The sequence below is a fragment of the Epinephelus moara genome, chromosome 8 (assembly GCF_006386435.1).
Source record: "Epinephelus moara isolate mb chromosome 8, YSFRI_EMoa_1.0, whole genome shotgun sequence".
Classification (NCBI taxonomy): domain Eukaryota; kingdom Metazoa; phylum Chordata; class Actinopteri; order Perciformes; family Serranidae; genus Epinephelus; species Epinephelus moara.
The window spans coordinates 41,466,969-41,485,932 of NC_065513.1; the positions used below are offsets into that span (position 1 = coordinate 41,466,969).

At 42.8% G+C, this 18,964-nt stretch overlaps 1 protein-coding gene across 1 annotated transcript in view; it reads right to left on the bottom strand.

Moving 5' to 3' along the window:
- Window positions 1-18,964, bottom strand: part of fras1 (Fraser extracellular matrix complex subunit 1) — a 399,990-nt gene that overhangs the window by 367,946 nt on the left and 13,080 nt on the right. The window contains exon 2 of the mRNA XM_050050884.1: window positions 18,112-18,143. Within this exon, the coding sequence (XP_049906841.1) occupies window positions 18,112-18,143 (32 nt within the window). The remainder of the gene's footprint in view (window positions 1-18,111; window positions 18,144-18,964) is intronic.

Consider the following 18,964-nt stretch of genomic DNA (forward strand, 5'->3'; position numbering starts at 1 on the left):
TGAACTTTAACCAAGCTGTTGTAGTTGCCTTAACTTAACCAGACCTTAACCTCAACTCAGAGACCGCTCATATGACTTGTTTTCTGTAACTGACATATGGCTCACTCTGAAAGGCACTTGACAGGCAATCTGTTTTGCCCTTAAGGAATGAGAACATGTTGAACTTTTGACAAGTGATTAATAGTTCAGGTCACTGTACAGTGAATCTATATATATTCAGGTTTCTGGCTGCTAGTCTGATAAAACGAGAGTTTGGATTTTGGAAAATTGTCATTTATTTTGTAGACAATAATCAGTGAAAGAAAACATAAATCAACAGATAAATTTGTCATGACAATAACCAATAGCTGCAGCCCCAAACCTAAAATCCAACTGACTGATTTCAAAGTGCTTCCACATTTAGAGCTGGTGTTACTCTGTCTTCTCCCTGAACCTCTTTAACTGCTCACTCTGCCTGCAGTCTGTTTGGTTTCGCCTCACCTGCTTCATCAATAATCCAGACAGACACAAAGGAAAATGTGGTTGACCAGAGACTGACTTCCTAGTTGGAAAGAAAAAAACTCCAGCAGGAGGGAAGAGGAGGGCCGGATTGAGAATGAATTATTGCAATTGACGGCAGAAAAGGAAGAAGAGGGCACACATGAAGAGGAGGGCAGACCTGCTGCTACCTGAACATCACAGTCCTTCCACGTCTTCTCTGCGTGGATCCTGCCGGTGCTGATAGCAATCTGGACATCTGATTGGACCATGGGTGGCGTGTGAAGTGCTCAGGCCTCCCAGAGGGCCATGAGGAGATGATATTGGGGGCAGGGAGGGGTTGGAAAATCATTGCGGAATTTGAAAAAGAAGCTGCTGACATGTGAATGATTTACTTTACCTTTAATTATCGAGAGAAAGTCAGCTGAATACTTCCTGTCTTTCAGAGAGACTTCACTGAAGTAGCTTTAGATTTACTGAGTGGCACTTACGCAATAACTGCTGAAGAGGCAAAGACCACTATTTACTTCCACCACCTGCGTTTTACAAATGCTCAGAAAGTGTGCAACTGTACCATTCACATCTTTAATCCTACAAAGCTAAAAACATCTGTCTGTCTCGTGTGTTTTTAGCTCCAATTTGCAGCTTTCTTCTTGTAATTAAACTGTTTTGCCAAAAATTCTTCAAAATTCACAATTCTTAAACATAAGCACCTTCATTTCTACTGAAAATGTATAAAAACTCAGAATGTGAAGCCAGATAACACAGTACAAAGAACTTCAAAGTCCGTCTGGTATGACTGTTGAGTGTTACTGTCAGCTTTTATGCGCACATGCATGAAGTTTTCTTCACATGCTGGAGTGGCTTTTAGTTTGCTTTGTTTCCTATTATGTTGCAGAGGGTCTCATTAGAATATCTTGTCTTCCAGATGACAGTAAACTGGTAAAAATTTTGTGCATTCATGGAATAAAAAAAGACTTTTAATTCTCACGGTGCATTTTAACACACACACCGGAGACTGATTTTGTGGCCTCGCACAGTGAAATTATTCTGTAACACAAGAGAATCAGTAAAAATCTCCCACATATGAAAGACTCCCTCGTGTGCTCTCATTCTTCACAGCTATTTGAATTCCTCCAGTCCTTTCTTACAGACAAAAGAATTAATTTTTGAAGCAGTTTGTCCCTGAAGATGTTCTCCTTCCTCCTCCTGTATTCATGACAGGATACAGGAGGGAAACCCGGCATAGAGCTGAAAAAATGAGCCCTGTGGATGGGAGGTTTGTGATCTGCAGCGTGTGTGAACACGGCCGTCTGAGCCGACGGGGACAAAGACTTGGCTCAGTTTAACGCTTCTCTGTCTAAACACTTGTAGCTCCAAGAGCCTGCAGGCACAGACAGGAGGAAAAGTAGAGCAAGAAAGACGAAGCGGGGCTCGGGGGCCGCATGCTGGTATTTACAGATAAGAGGCAAACTGGCTTGAATGGCGAGCCGGGAATCAAACACTCTGAATGAGGAGAGAGACAAAAGGCTGACGACCTCCCAGACCTTCAGTGATGAAACTGTCAAAGCCACCACCGGATGGCCTGGAGGGTCCGGAGGGTCACATGTGGGAGGGGGGTTGATGAGAAAGGGGGGCTGCTAGCTTGTTTGTTTGCCCATTAGCCGAGCAGCTGGGTGTTTGCCAAAGGTTGCTCCACTTCACTCCAGTCCTCCACAGCTCTGCATGTCTGCAGAGAGCTGGTGGAGGGAAAAAAAAGGCTTAGTTCCAGTCGAGGGAGCATGGCGAGCTCTCATTTAGCCCCGGCAGCACTGCTGAGGCGTGGGACAGCGTCTCAACCCAAGGATCAGGGCCCTCTGAGGGGTCATCACATGAAAGATGGAAATAAATAATTACTAGAATGAAGCCAAAAACCCATCCTTCTCCAGTTTGTCTCATCGTTCCCTCTTTATCCATCCCCGAAGGCAGTGCCAACATTAGCACTGCGTCCTCAGTCATTTCAGTGTTGTTATTGCGTTGGCACAGAAGAGGTTTTAACACAGCAGGGCTCCCAACCAAGTGGCAACCCAGCCTCCAGGAAAAGCACCAGGCTTTGAAGCCAATTTAACAGTGGCCAAACCATGTAATTACAACTTCCAGGTCCGTCACATCAAGCCTTTGGACCAAAAAGACCTTTTCCCATAGAATTACATTGTGAAGGGGATGTCTGAAAATCAGTGGATGCATTTTTTTGAGTGTCACAACCCCCACAATGTGACCTGTGTCACTATCAGAATTTGATGCATTCAATCCAATCACATTTTGAAAGTCTCAGAAGAGCCACACGACAGATAGCGGAGGACTAAACCGTGTTGAGCTGCTCTACCAACAAAGTCTCTGGTGTGCTTGCCCAACAATTTGAAAGCTCAGGGTAGTTATATACCCAGGATGTAGAACTTTTTTTGGCTTCATGCACCACTGCGCAACTTTCATAAGACTGTATGGGGCCCCGCCTCCAACACTGTATTCACTTCTCTTTATACATCCATGGTGACAACCTCTGGGGCTAAGAAACGAAGCCAAAGTGGAATTGCCCAAAACCGCAGTTCCTCTAATGGCCACTTGGGGCTGGCTCCAAAAGCGAGTCAATCCTCATAGACCCCCATGTTAAAATGCTGATCTTTGCAGCAGAAAGAAAACATGTTTATAGCCTGGTACAGAAACAGTTTGGTCTCTATAGCTAATCTAAACATTCATGGCAACTGCGCTGAGGGTAAACTTTTATATAACTCACCTGTTTAAATGTTATTAAGGCTTAAAGTTGTGCCTTATTAAGGGTGCGGTCACTTTAAGTGACAGGCTGTCTGCGAGGCGTCACCACAGGCAACACGTACACTCACAGGTTTTAATCTTAAAATGTTTTAAAACAAAAGCAATTTCTGTACACATTAGCTTTTTAGCAGTTGCAGAAATAACCTCCGTCCATACCAACACACTTGAAAGAGAATGAAAGCATACCACATGACCATTCACATACAATGTGCATGCAAGGGTTCATGTAAACAGGCAGCAGATTGTCTATGCTGTGGTTGGTTGCTTAGTTAGAGAAAATACTACAGAGATGATGAACAGTAGGACCGTTACAAAGCAAATAAAGCAACATATCAGAGTAGTACCGGGAGCATTATGCATCGTCGGAGGGAGCCATGGCGATGGGAAAGTTGTACCCAAACAAGACTGGTGAAATTGCAAAAGCAGCCTTTTCAATGGTGCCGTGAAAGTGTGGACGCTAGGCGTGAATGTTTCAATAAGTGGGCGCTTTAAAACAAAATGTATTAATGTGGATGTAGCCACCTCTCGCTCCTCCACAGCTCCACCTACTCATACAAATATGGTCGCCTCTGGCTAAAAAAACTGAGATGGCAACAGCCAAAACAGCGCGTATACTGAACTACAGTAACTCTACACTCTACACCTCACAGGATGGTTAATGAGGTGTAAAACAGTATTATAAATCTGCAGTGTTGCGTCATCTAATAAGCTTAAACTCATGGATGGGTTACTCCACTGGACTTCCTGAATCATACCTCATCTTCTCACCTGGACCTGCCGCAACACGTCTGCACCAACAAAACACAGTACTTTTTTCCATCTGTACTTGGCCTTGCAAAACTTTCCACACGTCCAGTCATCCTCTCTCTCCTCTCTTGCATTAGGCTGTGAGCACCTCTCCTCCTCTCTCCTCTCTCCACCCTCCTCCTGGATATAACACTGACCTACATGCAACTTTCACATCATCAGACCTTTGCTGTTTTTATACTCTGGTGCCGAAACTGACACAGTTTCATTCAGCTGTATGCTTTATGGTTGACATGACAAATTAACATAAAAAGAAAGTAAAAGAAACACTTGAAACGTGAAAACTGTTTTCACAAATGCATCCACACTTTCAGGAGAGTGAATGTTGTTTAAATGTGCAAGGAAGGCCAAAAAACAAGAGTAGTTTTGTTCACATTAATCTGTATTAGTAGTGCCATTGCCGTGTCCAGAAAGTAATCGTTTCATTGGGTTTTAAGAATTCAAGAGCTGAAGAAGAATTTTAACAACCTGTAGCGCCTCACTAAATAAGGCTCAAGGTGTTTTGAAACTTTAATGCTTCTCTGCAATCTAAACCAGCCTTGGTGATGGACACGGAAATAAAACAACACTGTTATCACGCTGCACTTTTATACTGTTTCTCCCCTGAGCAAAACAAATGGGAAACTGCTGCTCTGGCTCAAAAGTACGGAGGGATTCGAGATGCAAGAAGCAGTTTAGCTTTAAAAGCATCTTGAAAAGAGCAGCCAGTGTGTAGGCACTTCACAGCCTCGGGCCACTTAATAATTCAGATGTGGTAGAGCCGCGAATGGCAAGTCCTCAAATGATCTATTTCTGTGTGTCCTGGGCCACAGTGCTTCTGAAAAAGCCCCTATTCTCCTGACATCAGCGCGGCCGGCGCTCTCTTCATTATGTCGGGAACTTCACACATCACAGCAGCAGGGAAACTTCTAAAAAGAGACGAACAGGGAGGAACAGGATGTGCTGGAGTTGGAGCGCGGCTTAATTTGGAGAATTCAACACTCCGAGTCTAACAAATAAAACTATACAATGAGTCTGGTGCGGTAAAAGAAGTTTTTAAAACAAGCTTTTATCCTTAGAACAGTGGCAGCAGTTCAAGATGTGACTGAACTTTACTGTGCGCTTGAAGTTGTTTTTTGATGTCATGTTGATGCTGAGCACCAAAACAAACCTCCAGCTGTGTCAAAAGTTTAAATGGCATCAAAACAAGACAGATGACATATGAGAGTCGAGATCATCAGCTCTTAATCTGGTCGCTAATGAGTCCCTGAACTTTGATTCATCTCCAAAATCCAAACCTGTTGTACCTGTTTTACCAAATGGATAATATCACAACACCAATAAAAAAAATATTTATTTATTTATTTAACCTTTATTTAGCCAGGTTAGTCCCGTTGAGATTAAGAATCTCTTTTTCAAGGGAGACCTGGCCAAGACGGTCAGCAGCAAAAACACAAAGTTGCAGACAGAGACATATGTCAAATGTGTGTAAATGTCACATACTAAGTTCTGTCAAACGCAAACCCAGCATGAAGGGAAAACATGGCATCATGCAGAAAAAAAAAGCATTAAAATTCCTGCACACCGTCGGCACAAACTTGGCACAAAACAACAACGAAAATGCAACATTTTCGGTCATCAAGCATCAGAAAGTTAGCGCTGACAAGAGCACATTAAACATTAATACGCAACACAATGAATGGCTCATCTCTTATCCATGATATCAGAAAGCATACTTTACAGATTTTGTACAGAAAAAAGTGAACTTCAATACTTAATTTTGTTGGTTTATAAATTAAAATGTACTTAGAATTATTCATTCCATCAAAAATTAATTAAGTTTGACAACATTACTTTTTAAAACACTCCAATATGCCCATATAATACCCTGAATTTCAATAAAGGATTTTGTTGAAGTATTGCCTGCCCCTGCCTCTCCTAAACTCTTAAATTCAGCAGCACAAAGGAAGTGAAGTGTTAAATTTGCAGAAACCAATTTTTCCAAAATACAGAGCAGTCACTGAGAAGAGCAGAAAAAATTCGTCCCCAAAGAACACAAAATGAGTCTTCACAAAACATTTGGCTTCATATTTTAGTCCCATAATGAGTCACTGGATGACATGCTGCTTCATTAACCATGAACACACACTGCAGTTTGTTTTGACTCAAGCCACATACATTTTCCTGCGTCCACAAATCAACCCAGTCACCTGAGAAAATGCTGGTATTGTACGTTTCTGAAAACCACAGATATGTTACAAACTTTGTTTCAACAATGCTGTGGTTAACATGTGGTTGTGTTTAGGCACAAAAATCTGCAATGGGGGTGCCCGGTAGCTCAGTGGTTAGCGCGGGCATCCCATGTACAAAAGCCGGCGGCCCTTCGCTGTATGTCATCCCTGCTTCATCCCTCCTTCACACTCAAGTCTTAATTCAATAAACCATCCCCAACAAATGCACTATTTCCTCCTGTCTAAGTAGCATTTGCTTAACGATATATTTGTGAACTTAAAGAGTGATGTCATCAGCAGGGAACCAATGGTTTTGGAGCTGAGAGCCACAGTCAGGACAGAGCGGTCCAAAAGTATTGAGAGACGGACTAACACACTGCTGGTTTTGCTCTGTTGTCATGGGGTTCGTTGACAATCAGAAAAATATGGAGTAACAGCAGCTTTTAAAACACGACAAAACCGATGTTATAAGCCTCGTTAAAAGCTGATTTTTGCAACATAAAGGTAAATAAATTCTCTCCACACTGAACAATATTTAGCTTGTTGTAAGAAAATATGACTTCAGGACTCAGTAAGAGGCTAAATGTCTTTTTAAAACTGATATTCAGCATGGCATGAAGTCAGTGTTCACCATTAACTTTTTTTTTAAGTTCAAAACTACTTGTTCTAAGACGTTGGGTCAAAAGTGCTGAATCCAGTTTAGTTCTCAAAAGAGGGAGAGAACAGCGACTGCAGTCCGGTGACTCTACCTGTCCAGGATTTCTAAAAGGAAAATGCTGACACACAGACTTTGTCCCACAGGACCTAGGTGATGTCAGGTTCCTGCTGTCAGACACCTCCCTCCTGCTTTTATTTTGTCCCAGACTGTTGACCCTTCTGTTTTGCCTCTTTCCCCCTCTTCAATACTTTGCTCCACTCTCAGTATGTTTCCCTCCTGCAGCCTTGAAGCATTCCTGCGGTGCTTGTCTCATCCCTCGGGGGGGACACGAGGTCTGATTTGGCTTTTCCTTTGATCACATGGGTCGTTTAGAGCCCCGCGGGGGGGAAACAGCAGCGTGAACACCAGTCAGTGGCGACCGGGTCGTCACAGAGGAATTAGCACTACAGCTTGAGCGTTAATCCACCGAGGGGCCCTGGTAAAAAGGCAGTTTCCGCTAATATACATATTCTGTCCAACAGCAGTCAGATCCTATTAGTGCTTTTAATGTCATACTTCACCACCGAACCCCAACGGGCACAATGTGGATGGATATGAATACGCGTGCTGGGGATATTACCCCTCGGCACAGAGGAAGTTAGAGATAGGCGCTTTTAAAATAGCTCATTGTATTTGCCTTCACTGTATTCTCCTTTTAATTTGAGTCTGAGCTTTTTCTTTTTTTCCAGTCGGCGTCATCAGACTCAAGTTGTGAAGCGTGTCGGGCAGCAGCAGCAATCAGACGTACTGCTGAGATTGTTTTTCTGACGGTGACTGGAAATGTTCTGCAAAACTATTTTCCTGAGAGATCACCTTGGTGCACTGAAGCTGCACTGCATTTCAGGTGCTGCAAATTACATACGGAGGTTAACTTTAGGAAGGAGGTACTGCGAAGAAAAGTGATCAGGGGTGCTCAGATTTACAAGGAGAATATAAATGTCAGGTATGATTTAAAAAGTCAGTTATTGAGGAGTCATCAGCTGCTTTGGTGAATTTTCTTTTACAACTTTGACTTCACTAAAAAGGTGTTTTTATTATGTAGCCATCAGTGGTGGAATGTACCTGGGTGCAGTACCTAAAGGGAAACTTCATCATTTTTAACCTGGACACTATTTTCCCGTATTTTTGTCTAAGTGACAAATGCAGACAACAATTTTCAAAATTGGTTCAGTACTGAGAGAGACCTGCTGCCGCTTACAGCAGGGAAACAGGCTGAAGTTTCTGAGTACTTCTTCCACCACTGGCAGCAACATATTCTCATACAATGGTTTGCATGATATCAAAGAATTAGCACCCCAAGAATGATGTAATGTTCTACATGTACAGATACGTACTTAACGAAAAGTGGCTGCTTAGCCTTTCTCCAACGGCTCCCTGTGGCTTTGACCAAAAATGATGCTACATGGAAAAGAATCAGGGTTATTTTTGAATGTTTTAATTTTCATTTATTATTGTTGTAGGCTTTAATTGATTCCAACGTTATCCAACTGTAGAACTGTGTAACCTGCAGGGTTAGGGTTAGTAAACGTTGCTGACTCTTGGGTTAGGTTTAGGCAAGTAAAGTTAATGTGCTTAGGTTTAGAAAAAGAAACACGGTGATGTCGTGTCCTTTACTCCTGTCAGTGCATTCGTCAAGTGATCACAGCCTTCCCAAATACATTGTGGGTTAGACAGAAATTACTGGCTCACGATGACATGTACAAATTTTGGTGCATTAGTTTTTGCAGACATATGTACGAACAGTATTAAGGCGAGACACAACAGGTGAAAATATGGTGTTTCATGCACTGGTCAAGTTTGAGATTTTGGGCTATTTTGCTTCTATAACATGTCGTCTTTCAGACTAGTGGATGAGAAACATCCAAAATACACATTTAGGTTTAGATTTCTGCTCTGGAAATAACAAATAAGGCAAAAAATAACTGTTTTAATATATGGTATCTCTATGTAAAAAAAAAAAAAAAAAATACCCTCATGAAAGGTTCAAGTAAATCAATAATTGCAAAATACTTGTTTCTGTTTGGCACGTCGGTGTCTTGATAATCAGGACACCCCAAACAGAATTTCAGTTAAATAATTAACCCGCATTCTTCATCAGTGCTCCAGGTATTTTAATGCTGTCAACAGTTAACTGTCACTAATGAGACTAAACGAATCATGCGTTAAATTTACTACAAACACACTTCAAAAATCAAGGGGTGAGTGGTCATGGTTTAATTTTTGGGTTGTGCTCAAGCAGAACTTGAATAGTTTTGACTATGTCAGAAATTAAAGGTGTTTCTAGTTTCCTCTTGAAGGCGGAGTGATAACCCGGCCATCGTGGGAGGTAATGCAGGGGAATTTTCACTAAATTATTAGGAAACCATAAGAGTTGAAAGAGAGACATGCAATAAATGTCCTTGGGACTTCAACCAGTGATGATGTGATTAAACAGACACCAGGACTCCCTCTGGACATCACTTTTATGATCATGACGCCTCTTTATGTAGCATCATTTACACATCCAAAACTGGAGAGTGATTTACTTTTGGGGGATGGGAAAGTGCGCAGGAACTGGGAGGAATTTACATGTTTTATTATCATGTTAGAGCTGTTTTACATGCTGCAGCCATGACAACAAATGGAAATGATTATTTTTTTCTCTACATAAATCCAGAGATACCTGATATATGCATACAGTACAGGCCTACCACCAACCACAACTACAGCCCTGAGAGCTGTGTTTAAGGCACTTCAGAGAGATTACAGAGGTTCAAAGAGACATAAGACGGTTTTTCCCTATATGTGCACAGCAAAACTCATTATCTTTTATGGCTCATCACGCCGTAAACAGCACTGCATTCCTGTAAACATATGTGCATTGATGTGTGCATAAGCTCAGCATGTTAAAAAATTAACCACTGAAGTAACATCGGATTCAAAAAGCATTCCTCATTTTTATGCATTTAGCAACAGTTACACATTCAGGACTGGTTATGAGTCGTTCTTTGGGCTGGAGCTTCGATACTCAGCACTAGAGAACAATGACTCAAAAATAAAAGTGGGAGGATTGGGATGAAACAAGAAGAAATTTATTGGGACCAGTCCAGACAGGAAGAAATATTAACCTTACAACACGTCACTGTGAGCCGGTGAGATCAAGAGGAGTTTGGAGTTGCACCCACACAACGTTCCAGCTCTGTTCAGGTTAATGCTCTGTTAAATCCAAAGCTCTACCCCTCTTTGTAAAATCTTGGCGTAACTGCATGGACCTCCGCCCTGATGGTGCTATTCTCGAGGTGCCCTACATTTTGATTCCTACAGAAACGGTGACTTGCAATGCCAGGAATTCAAGCCTTGAGGGGGCAGGTGATATATTTGGACATGGTGCTGCATGTTGCCGAGCCCCGCTGTCCTTCACTGAGGGGCTATATGCTGCACTTCAGCAGTGTGTCAGGCCTGGTGGCACACTGCTGCACCGCCACAGTGAGTCTGGAGTTATTTTAAATCTGCCAGGATGCACGTAGAACACATTACCCACAATGCTTTTGGCTTTATAGTGTACAATTGTTGGGTAAAAGGAATGGAGAGGAGGATACAGCAACATTTACTCAAGTACTTCAGTATATTTTTGGAGGTATTGTTGCTTTCTAGAGAAGTTTTGCACTATTTTAACATTTATCTGATTTCTAATCACTTAACAGATTAAGATGATCAGAACGTCACTTAAAAAGGCCACATTTTAGTTTGGTGGTGCATTTTAGATCTCATCTGGAGATATTTTCAGCCCTTAGATGCTGAGCCGACCTTCAGCCATCATCGGGCCAGCGCTGGGCCGTAGTTGAACATATGTGGCTGTCCATTCTCTGGATTTTCACCTTAGTTTTTTGCTCTTGGGGATATTGATCGAGTTCCCAACAAATCAAAGACTAAATTGGAAGAGTTAAATACACCTCAGTTTAAAAAACGGCTGCAATTTAACAAGACACTGGGCTGACCATCAGCCATCATTGAGCCAGCAGTGGGCCATAGTTGAACATCTGTGCCAGTCCGTTGCCTGTATCTCCTGCAGTATTTTGTTCTTTGGGACATTGATCAAGTTCACAATTAGGTAAGAGAGTGAAATAAAAAAGTCAAATACCCCTCAAAACACTCAGCTGACCATTAGCCATCATTGGGCCAGCAGGGGGCCATAGTGGAACATCTGTGCCTGTCCATTGCCTGTATTTTCTGCAGTTTTTGTGTTCTCTGGGATATTGATCAAGTTCACAATAAGTCAGAAACTGAACTTAAAAAAGTCAGATTCCCCTCAAAACACTCAGCTGACCATCGGCCATCGTTGGGCCATCGCTGGGCCATAGTTGAACATTTGTGGCCGTCCATTGCCTGTATTTTCTGCAATGTTTTTTGCTCTTTGGGATACTCATCAAGCTCCCAACAAATCAGAGATTAAATTTGAAGAGTTAGATACACCTCAGTTCAGAAAATGTCTGCCATTAAACAGCACACTGGGCCAACAATGAGCCATCTTTGAGCCAGCACTGGGCCGTAGTTGAACATCTGAGGGCTGTCCATTCCCTGCATTTTCTGCAGTTGTTTGCTCTTTGGGGTACTGATCGAGTTCCCAACAAATCAGAGACTAAATCTGAATGCTTAGATACAGATTAGTTCAAAAAATGGCTGCAATTTAACAACACACCAGGCAAACCATCAGCCAACACTGAGTCAGCAGTGGGCCATAGTTAAACATCTGTGGATGTCCATTGCCTGTATTCTATGCAGAGTTTTTGGCTCCTGGGGATACTGATCAAGTTCATAATTAGTCAGGACTGAACTAAAAAAGTCAGATCCCCCTCAACACACTGAGCCAACCATCAGCCACCATTGGGCCATAGTTAAACGTCTGTGGCTGTCCACAGCCTGTATTTTTTTTGCAGTTTTTTGCTCTATGGGATACTGATCGAGTTCCCAACAAGTCAGAGACTATATTACGAAACGTTAGATACCCCACAATTAAAAATAACTGCAATTTAACCACTTAAAAATGTAATAAAACTAACTGCAGTTCCTGTTCTCTATAACATCTGCTCTAAATAAAGTACCTGAGAGCTTCTTCCTCCACTGGTAGCTATGTTTAGTACCCAGTGTAAGCCTACAGGCTGGCATGAGCTGACCAGATTGGGATGTTTAAGATGACCTGAGGGTGACGTCACTTGCTGTTTACACCCAGCAGATACAGGCCTCTCTGAGCACGACCTCCAGTGGGTCTGATCTGATTGATCAGGTTACAGGAGCTGAGAGACAGCTGACTGATAAATGATTTAGTGCGGATGTGGAACATCAGCCAAACACCGCCTCCCATGGTCTCTTGGAAGTTGTCAGTAGAAAGTGAACCCATAAAAAGGTCCAATCAATACATCCGTGGGAACTAGACTGTTCTCTGTGGCAGAATGTAAGGACTTGCTCCTCAGTGTCTCACTGCCTGTAAATCCATCTCACACATTGTACCACGTGTGAAAATCATCATTTCTTTGATCAGTATGGGGTTTTGAAGACCAAGCCAACTGTTTTTGTTTTAATAAATTCCAAAAAATGATGAACACAAAATGTTAGTCTTGGCAGCAAAAAAAACCACAAAGACATCTCTGCTGATGAAAATGAAGGGTGATCAGCAACCTCCGCTTTGGGGAGCTGCAACGCATGATTAATCGCCTTAACATTTAACGACGATCGGATATTTGGCATATGAGAAATTTTGATTGGCTGAAGTCCCTTCATCCAATATCCCATATGGCTGCTGTGAGAACATTCATTAAAGACTTGTTTTATGAGTTTTATTATTTTAGAGTGTTGTAGTCACTAGTCTCTGCTGTGTTACAACACAACTTAACTTTGCCGCAAAACACAGACCATAATCCATAAGCCATGTGAGTCCATATTTTTGTTTCTTGTCAATCACTGCGTTTATATTTAAGGGGCCAGGTTATGTAGGTAATCGTGTTTACACGCTCTAAAGTGACCTGGTTCCTGTAAATCCATATATACATGCAGCAGCTCAGTAATCAGCTTTCTCCCCGACCTTATTTTGTGAGCATGGCTCGCTGATTTTCACTGTATCAGTGTCATTTGGCTGTTATTTCCCTGTCTGAAGTCTTTATCAAGCACATTTGTACACTTAAAAAGCCAATTAGGTTCCAGTTCCACTTACATTGCCAAGAAACCAGCATTCTCCGGGAGAAAACTATCTGGTGATGTCATGTTTCTCTTATCCCGTGCTACAGAAACCAGGTTTCACTTTAAAGATCTATAAAAGGTCCAGTGTGAGGATTTAGAGGTATATATTGGCAGAAATAGAATATAAAAGGGTTTAAATCACCAGGTCTGTTTGTGTAAAAGTCAAAGAAACCTCTGTGAATAATTCAGCTCCCAGTAAAAACCTTCTGAACCTCTGGGATAGCATTAAGGTTGGAAAAAGGTCAACACAAAAAGTTCAGCACACATTGGCAGGTGCCGGGCTCGCTGCTCGTCTCCAACATGCAAGACAACATCAGAAAAACACTGATTTGTAACATGAAACTGATTTATTCAGTGTTTTAACCACCTGGTCTGTTTGGTTTGGAGAAGAAGAGACCTCTGTGGATAATTTTGCTCCTGGCAAAAACCTCCTGAGCATCTGAATATTAAATTATCAGAGAAGAAAGGTGAGCACATATTAGCAGGTGCTGGGCTAACAAGCCCAACAACATGCCAAACAGCATTGGAAAAACACTGATTTGAAACATGAAACTGATTTATTCAGTGTTTTACCGGTTTTAATCACCTCGTCTGTTTGTTTTGGAGAGAAGAGTCCTCTGTAGATAATTCAGCTCCCCATAAAAACCCACTGAACGATGAACACTGAAGGAATACTAACCAGGAGAAGTTTCAGCTGGTTGCAATCTGCAGTCATCCCTGCTAGCTGCCATTAAATCCCCCTAAACCTTACGCATTGGACCTTAAAGAAATCATCTTACTGAAGAACTGTAACCAGGTTCTTGAAGTGTGTGGAAACGTACAGACTGGAAAAAATTGACCACACGTTCTTGTCTACAGTTGTGACTATAAATTGTGAGTGTAGAAGTCGTACATTCTGACAGCGCACAGGGTGAATAAAACATGTTCTGTGATTTAAAGCAACATCCAAAACTAGTGTCTGTCCTGCTACACATGAGGTGAACTCATTACCCTGGAAACCCTTATCTAGGGATCCTAAACACTACAGGGAGGTCTGGAGATGCATGAAAGAATAATTTGGTTATTTTAAGTCCTGGAACCATTTTAAAATTGTGGGAGAAATCTTAGAGAAGAATGAGAAATGCTGTTTTATTGCTCTGAAATGCACATACCCCATGGTTTTAAATGCCTCTTAAATGTCATCTCACATATATAATTGTGCCTTTATGTCTTTTCTTAATTTAGCTGTGAGGAATGATCATAATGACCTTTGTTCGTGGAGTTATTATTGAGCATAAATCAAGCTGAACACCAGAGCTAATCAAATTCAGAAATTAAAGTCTGGAAAAAGAAGAAAGAGAACACTGATCATGTGTGAGAAGGCTGTTTTGGCTCTTATGATTATTTTCACCACACAGAGAGGCCTGAGGGCTTCTGCACTTTAATCTGCGTGTTTCTTTATTTTCCATTTGTTCCCATCTGCCCACCACTCCAGGTGTTGGGGGGGAAGTTCTTCACTTTGAACTCCAGAAGGGCCTTTTTCCTGACTGTGTTCAAACATGCTGGGACGGCCCACCTGTCTCCCTGCCCTCTCCTTTTTCCCACAAACCCCCTCCTCCTCCTTTCCCTTCTGCTCCTCCACCACCACTCCTTCTTCCCTCCTAAAACACCAACTGAACCATTTCTGTCTTTACATCCTTGCTCTAACAATTACCCCCCTTCAAAGCCAGGGGGATTAGTAACACGGGAGGCAGGATGTGTTCTCGTGCATTTACATGACTGCAGGTAGTTGTAGGTATGTTACTGCGCGCTGTTTAAGCTTTACTGTAATTATGCTGATAACACAGCAGGAAAGAAGCAGGAGTTCATCATTATTCTGCATGGGAACCACTGAGAACCATGTTTAAGGCTTTTTAAGAGAGATTACCAGTTGTTGCGAGACACAAGTGGTGTTTTTCTAAAGTGTACAGCAGCAGATTTTCTTTTTTTTTCTTACTTGGGCTTGACCAATAAAAGGAGAGATATCTATTGGTTGAAGCACTTCAAAGTACAACCAGTGCTGACAGTGAATGTCTTTAACTGTTTCATCTTTTACCCTCCTTTGGGTGGAAAATCTCCTGAAACAGCACTCAGGACATCACTGGATACAAAGTCCTTCCACTCAAGTCTGACGTACGTTATTTCTTTAAGAACCTGAAGCTCTTTAAGGCAAAGTGACCCACCATCACACCTCGTCTTTGGTGGGGAAATTTTAGCCCAGTAGCCAGAATAAAATGTTGGCATTGCACATTTCTGCAAACCACAGATGTTTCATTTGCATGTTTCATACCTATCATATCAGTGTTTCTAATGTGAAGTGGTAGACAAGCTTATTTCGTCATCGGGAGGAGGAGGGGGACATGGATGGGGTATCACCTGACAAGCTGCAGACCACAGTTCGAGACTGACAAACAACAAAGGTGGGCCCTGTCCAAATACCCACACTTGCGCCCTGAGGTCTTAGGTCTGAGGAAGTGCACTTGCCGAAAGTGCAGTTAGGGACGTAAGTGCGCAAGGGACCGACGCTGTTTAAAAAGGAGAATTGGGACAGTTGTGTACACGTCACTTCCGTTTGGGTCCAGCTGGTCCGTCTCCTAGGAGACGAAACATGGCGTTAGAGGAAATAACGTTGTTCGCAGCACTGCTGCTGCAAATGATAAATAGATACAATCAGCGAATGATGAGGAGGATTAGGAGCCGCAGGAGAAGGCGGCATCTACATCAGATCCAAGTATTTATGCTGATGCCCAACCAACAGGTAAATTAAATTAAATACTCTTGAATTTACCTGTTAATAATGTGTATATTAGCTGTAACGTCTTTTTTTTACTCTACTGTTAACGTAGCTCCGTTGCTCTCGGTTGTTTTGCTTTCCATTTCTTTACGTTTCTTTCCGTTGCTTTCTCCTTCGGCTTCCCATTGGTTGGCTGTTCGAAACGTCACGACACTACGGAGGATTCTGGGTAAAATCCTTCAGCAAAGTGAGGTCTGATGCGCACTTTCGGAAGGGGTGCATTAAGGGCGCAGGTTTGCACCCCTTGATAACAACACAAGACAATTGGGACACCCTATGCACTTGCGCCCCTTAGCAGGAGCGCACAATTAAGGGGCACTAGGGTGCAAGTGCGGGTATTTGGACAGGGCCGTGGTCATGACTTTGTTAAGCCATTCCTGCGGCTTTTCAGCCCCCAAACATGGGTGTTTTTAGTAACCACTTGCTGTTTTTTCAGCAGGGATAGTGGCACAAAAACCAGGTATTTAAAACTAAACATGATCTTTTCCAAACCATAACCAACTGGTTTTTGTGTCTAAACCAAGTGGGAACCTCCAAGGCTTCATGCACCACTGCTCAACTTTTAATAAGAATGTACAAGGCCTTGCCCCCAGTGCTGTATCCAGTTCTCTTTATACATCTGTGGCAGCAAACTCTGGGGCTGAAAAACAAAGCCAATGCTGGAATGCCGTTCAGTTCATCGAATGGCCACTTGAGCTGGCTCCAAGACAAAGTAAATCCCCATAGACCCCCATGTTAAAATACCCAACGTTACAGCAGAAATAAACATATTTACAGTCTGGTACAAAAAATGGTTTTGGTCTCTGTAGCAAATTCGAACATTCATGACAACTGAACAGGGAGTAAATGATTTTATAACTCATGTGTTTCCATTTTGTTAAGGCCCAAAGTTACACATATTTAAGGGCGGGGACGCTAAGCATGACAGGCTGTCTGTGAGGTGTCACCACAGCCCAAGAGTCAGATCCACCCCTCACTCCTCTACAGCTCCACCCTCTCGTCCAAATATGGTCACTTCTGGCTCCAAAAAATTACAGTGGCAATGGCCAAATTGCCCAACTTAAGACCTCAAGATGGCAGTCTGCGTACCAATCAATGACGTCAAGGTAGCTACGTCCATTATTTCATACAGTCTGTGGCCGAAACCTAACCACGCATTAAGCAAAGCATTGTTGAAATGTCAAGTGTCAACATATGTGCTAAGTAATAATAGAAGACAAACGCAGCTTCACCTGAGACTTTTCATGTAACCGCGGTCAGAGACAAACTTACATCTTATCAGCAACAGATAACAGACAATATCACAATATTGGATAACTGTAGCGGTGAGGAGAATACAAAAACAATGTGTCTAAAAAGTACAACGGCATATATCAACTGACATCTCTGTCTCAAACTCCACTTTCTACGGCTCAAACTTAGTGCAACTGGGCAACTCTCTGCACCCGGCACAGAGGAACAAGGCGACTTCCATCAGTCGAAGCCTAAAGCCAAACACGACAAACTTAAAACATTATAATAAGTCACGAGCCAGGATATGAGGATCCTGCAGCAGGGTTTAAAAGACTATAAAACAAAAGCCCAACTCAGAGCAAAACCCCGAATGTTACTCAGCAGAGCCACGGGAATATAGCTCATCACAAACTTCTGTCTAACTTTGAAAAGAGCCTAACCTTCAATCGACAGAGCAGCGGGAGTCGACGGCTCTTCTTTTAGCAGCCAGGGCCTGCTGCCGAGCTGCATCATACTCCCTCTCATCGTCATTATCATCCACAAAGTCAGTATGAGGCATGCATTATAGATGAGACACATCTTCTCGGGTACATCTCAGACAACAGAGGATGTACGCAGCAATCCCTACTGATCATACACACGCCTTTTACCACCTATCTCTGCACATACACACATCTTCAACCGTCAGTCATGCTAACCTGGTGATGTCCCCTGTGAATAATACATGAGCAAATACCCATTAAGCTTCACAGACGGACTCGAGATCCTAATTCTGTGAGTGGACGGGGAGGAAATCTTAACCAGTGATACCAGAGAGGTAAAATAGGACAAGACAGGGTGGGTGCACCTACCGCATACAGCGATCCCTCGTAGGTACAAGCTCCTGGGATGACAGACAGATAAGGGAGGGGGAGAGAAAGACAGAAAGCATTAGAGTCCAGTCATGATCACACCTTTCATATGTCAGGAAGCAGGGATTATGTAAATCTGATCCTGTAAGCGCTCAGTGTCATGTGTGTTGCTGCGTAATCAAACTCTGAGAGTGGTCAACATGCCCAGAAAAATGGTGAATAAACAGATTGTTAATCCCTGTGGGAGAATAATCCAAGAACAAACATTTAAAATCTCCTCATCTTGAAGCAGAGACATGAAGTCGTTTTAAAAAGGTTACAGAAATTCAGATGTCACTGTTACATATATATGAGCTCATGTTTAATGAACGTTAAAGTTTGATTTAGTTTGAGAAGCAGTTATAAGCCCCTTTTACACTGCGGGCTCTAGTTTCACAGACCGGGCGAGGCGCAGCGCACCTGCGCTTCACCAGCTGGGTGCGGCCAGGCAGATTTTGCAAGTTTGGCACACCGTGCGCCTGGCGCAGCTACTCCTCTTTCCCACCTCCGTCCCTCCTACCTGCGCAAGTCAGAAAGAGGGAGGACAGAAGGCCTGGAGTGGGTTTTACACACATTACACCAATCAAATGAGCCCCTCTCCTCGCCCTTAAATGCGCCGCGCGAAGGCGTAAGGAGAGTTTACTCAATTCGCCATGGCAGAAGAGAGCAGCAGCGTCAGACGGCCAAACTTCTCCCAGGAGGAAACTGATGTTTTGGTCCGGGAGGTCCAAGCTCGCAGTGTCCGAATATACGGAACTGTGAGCAGACCTCCACGGGCTGATGATGCAAAGGTAGCCTGGGAGGAGGTCACCAC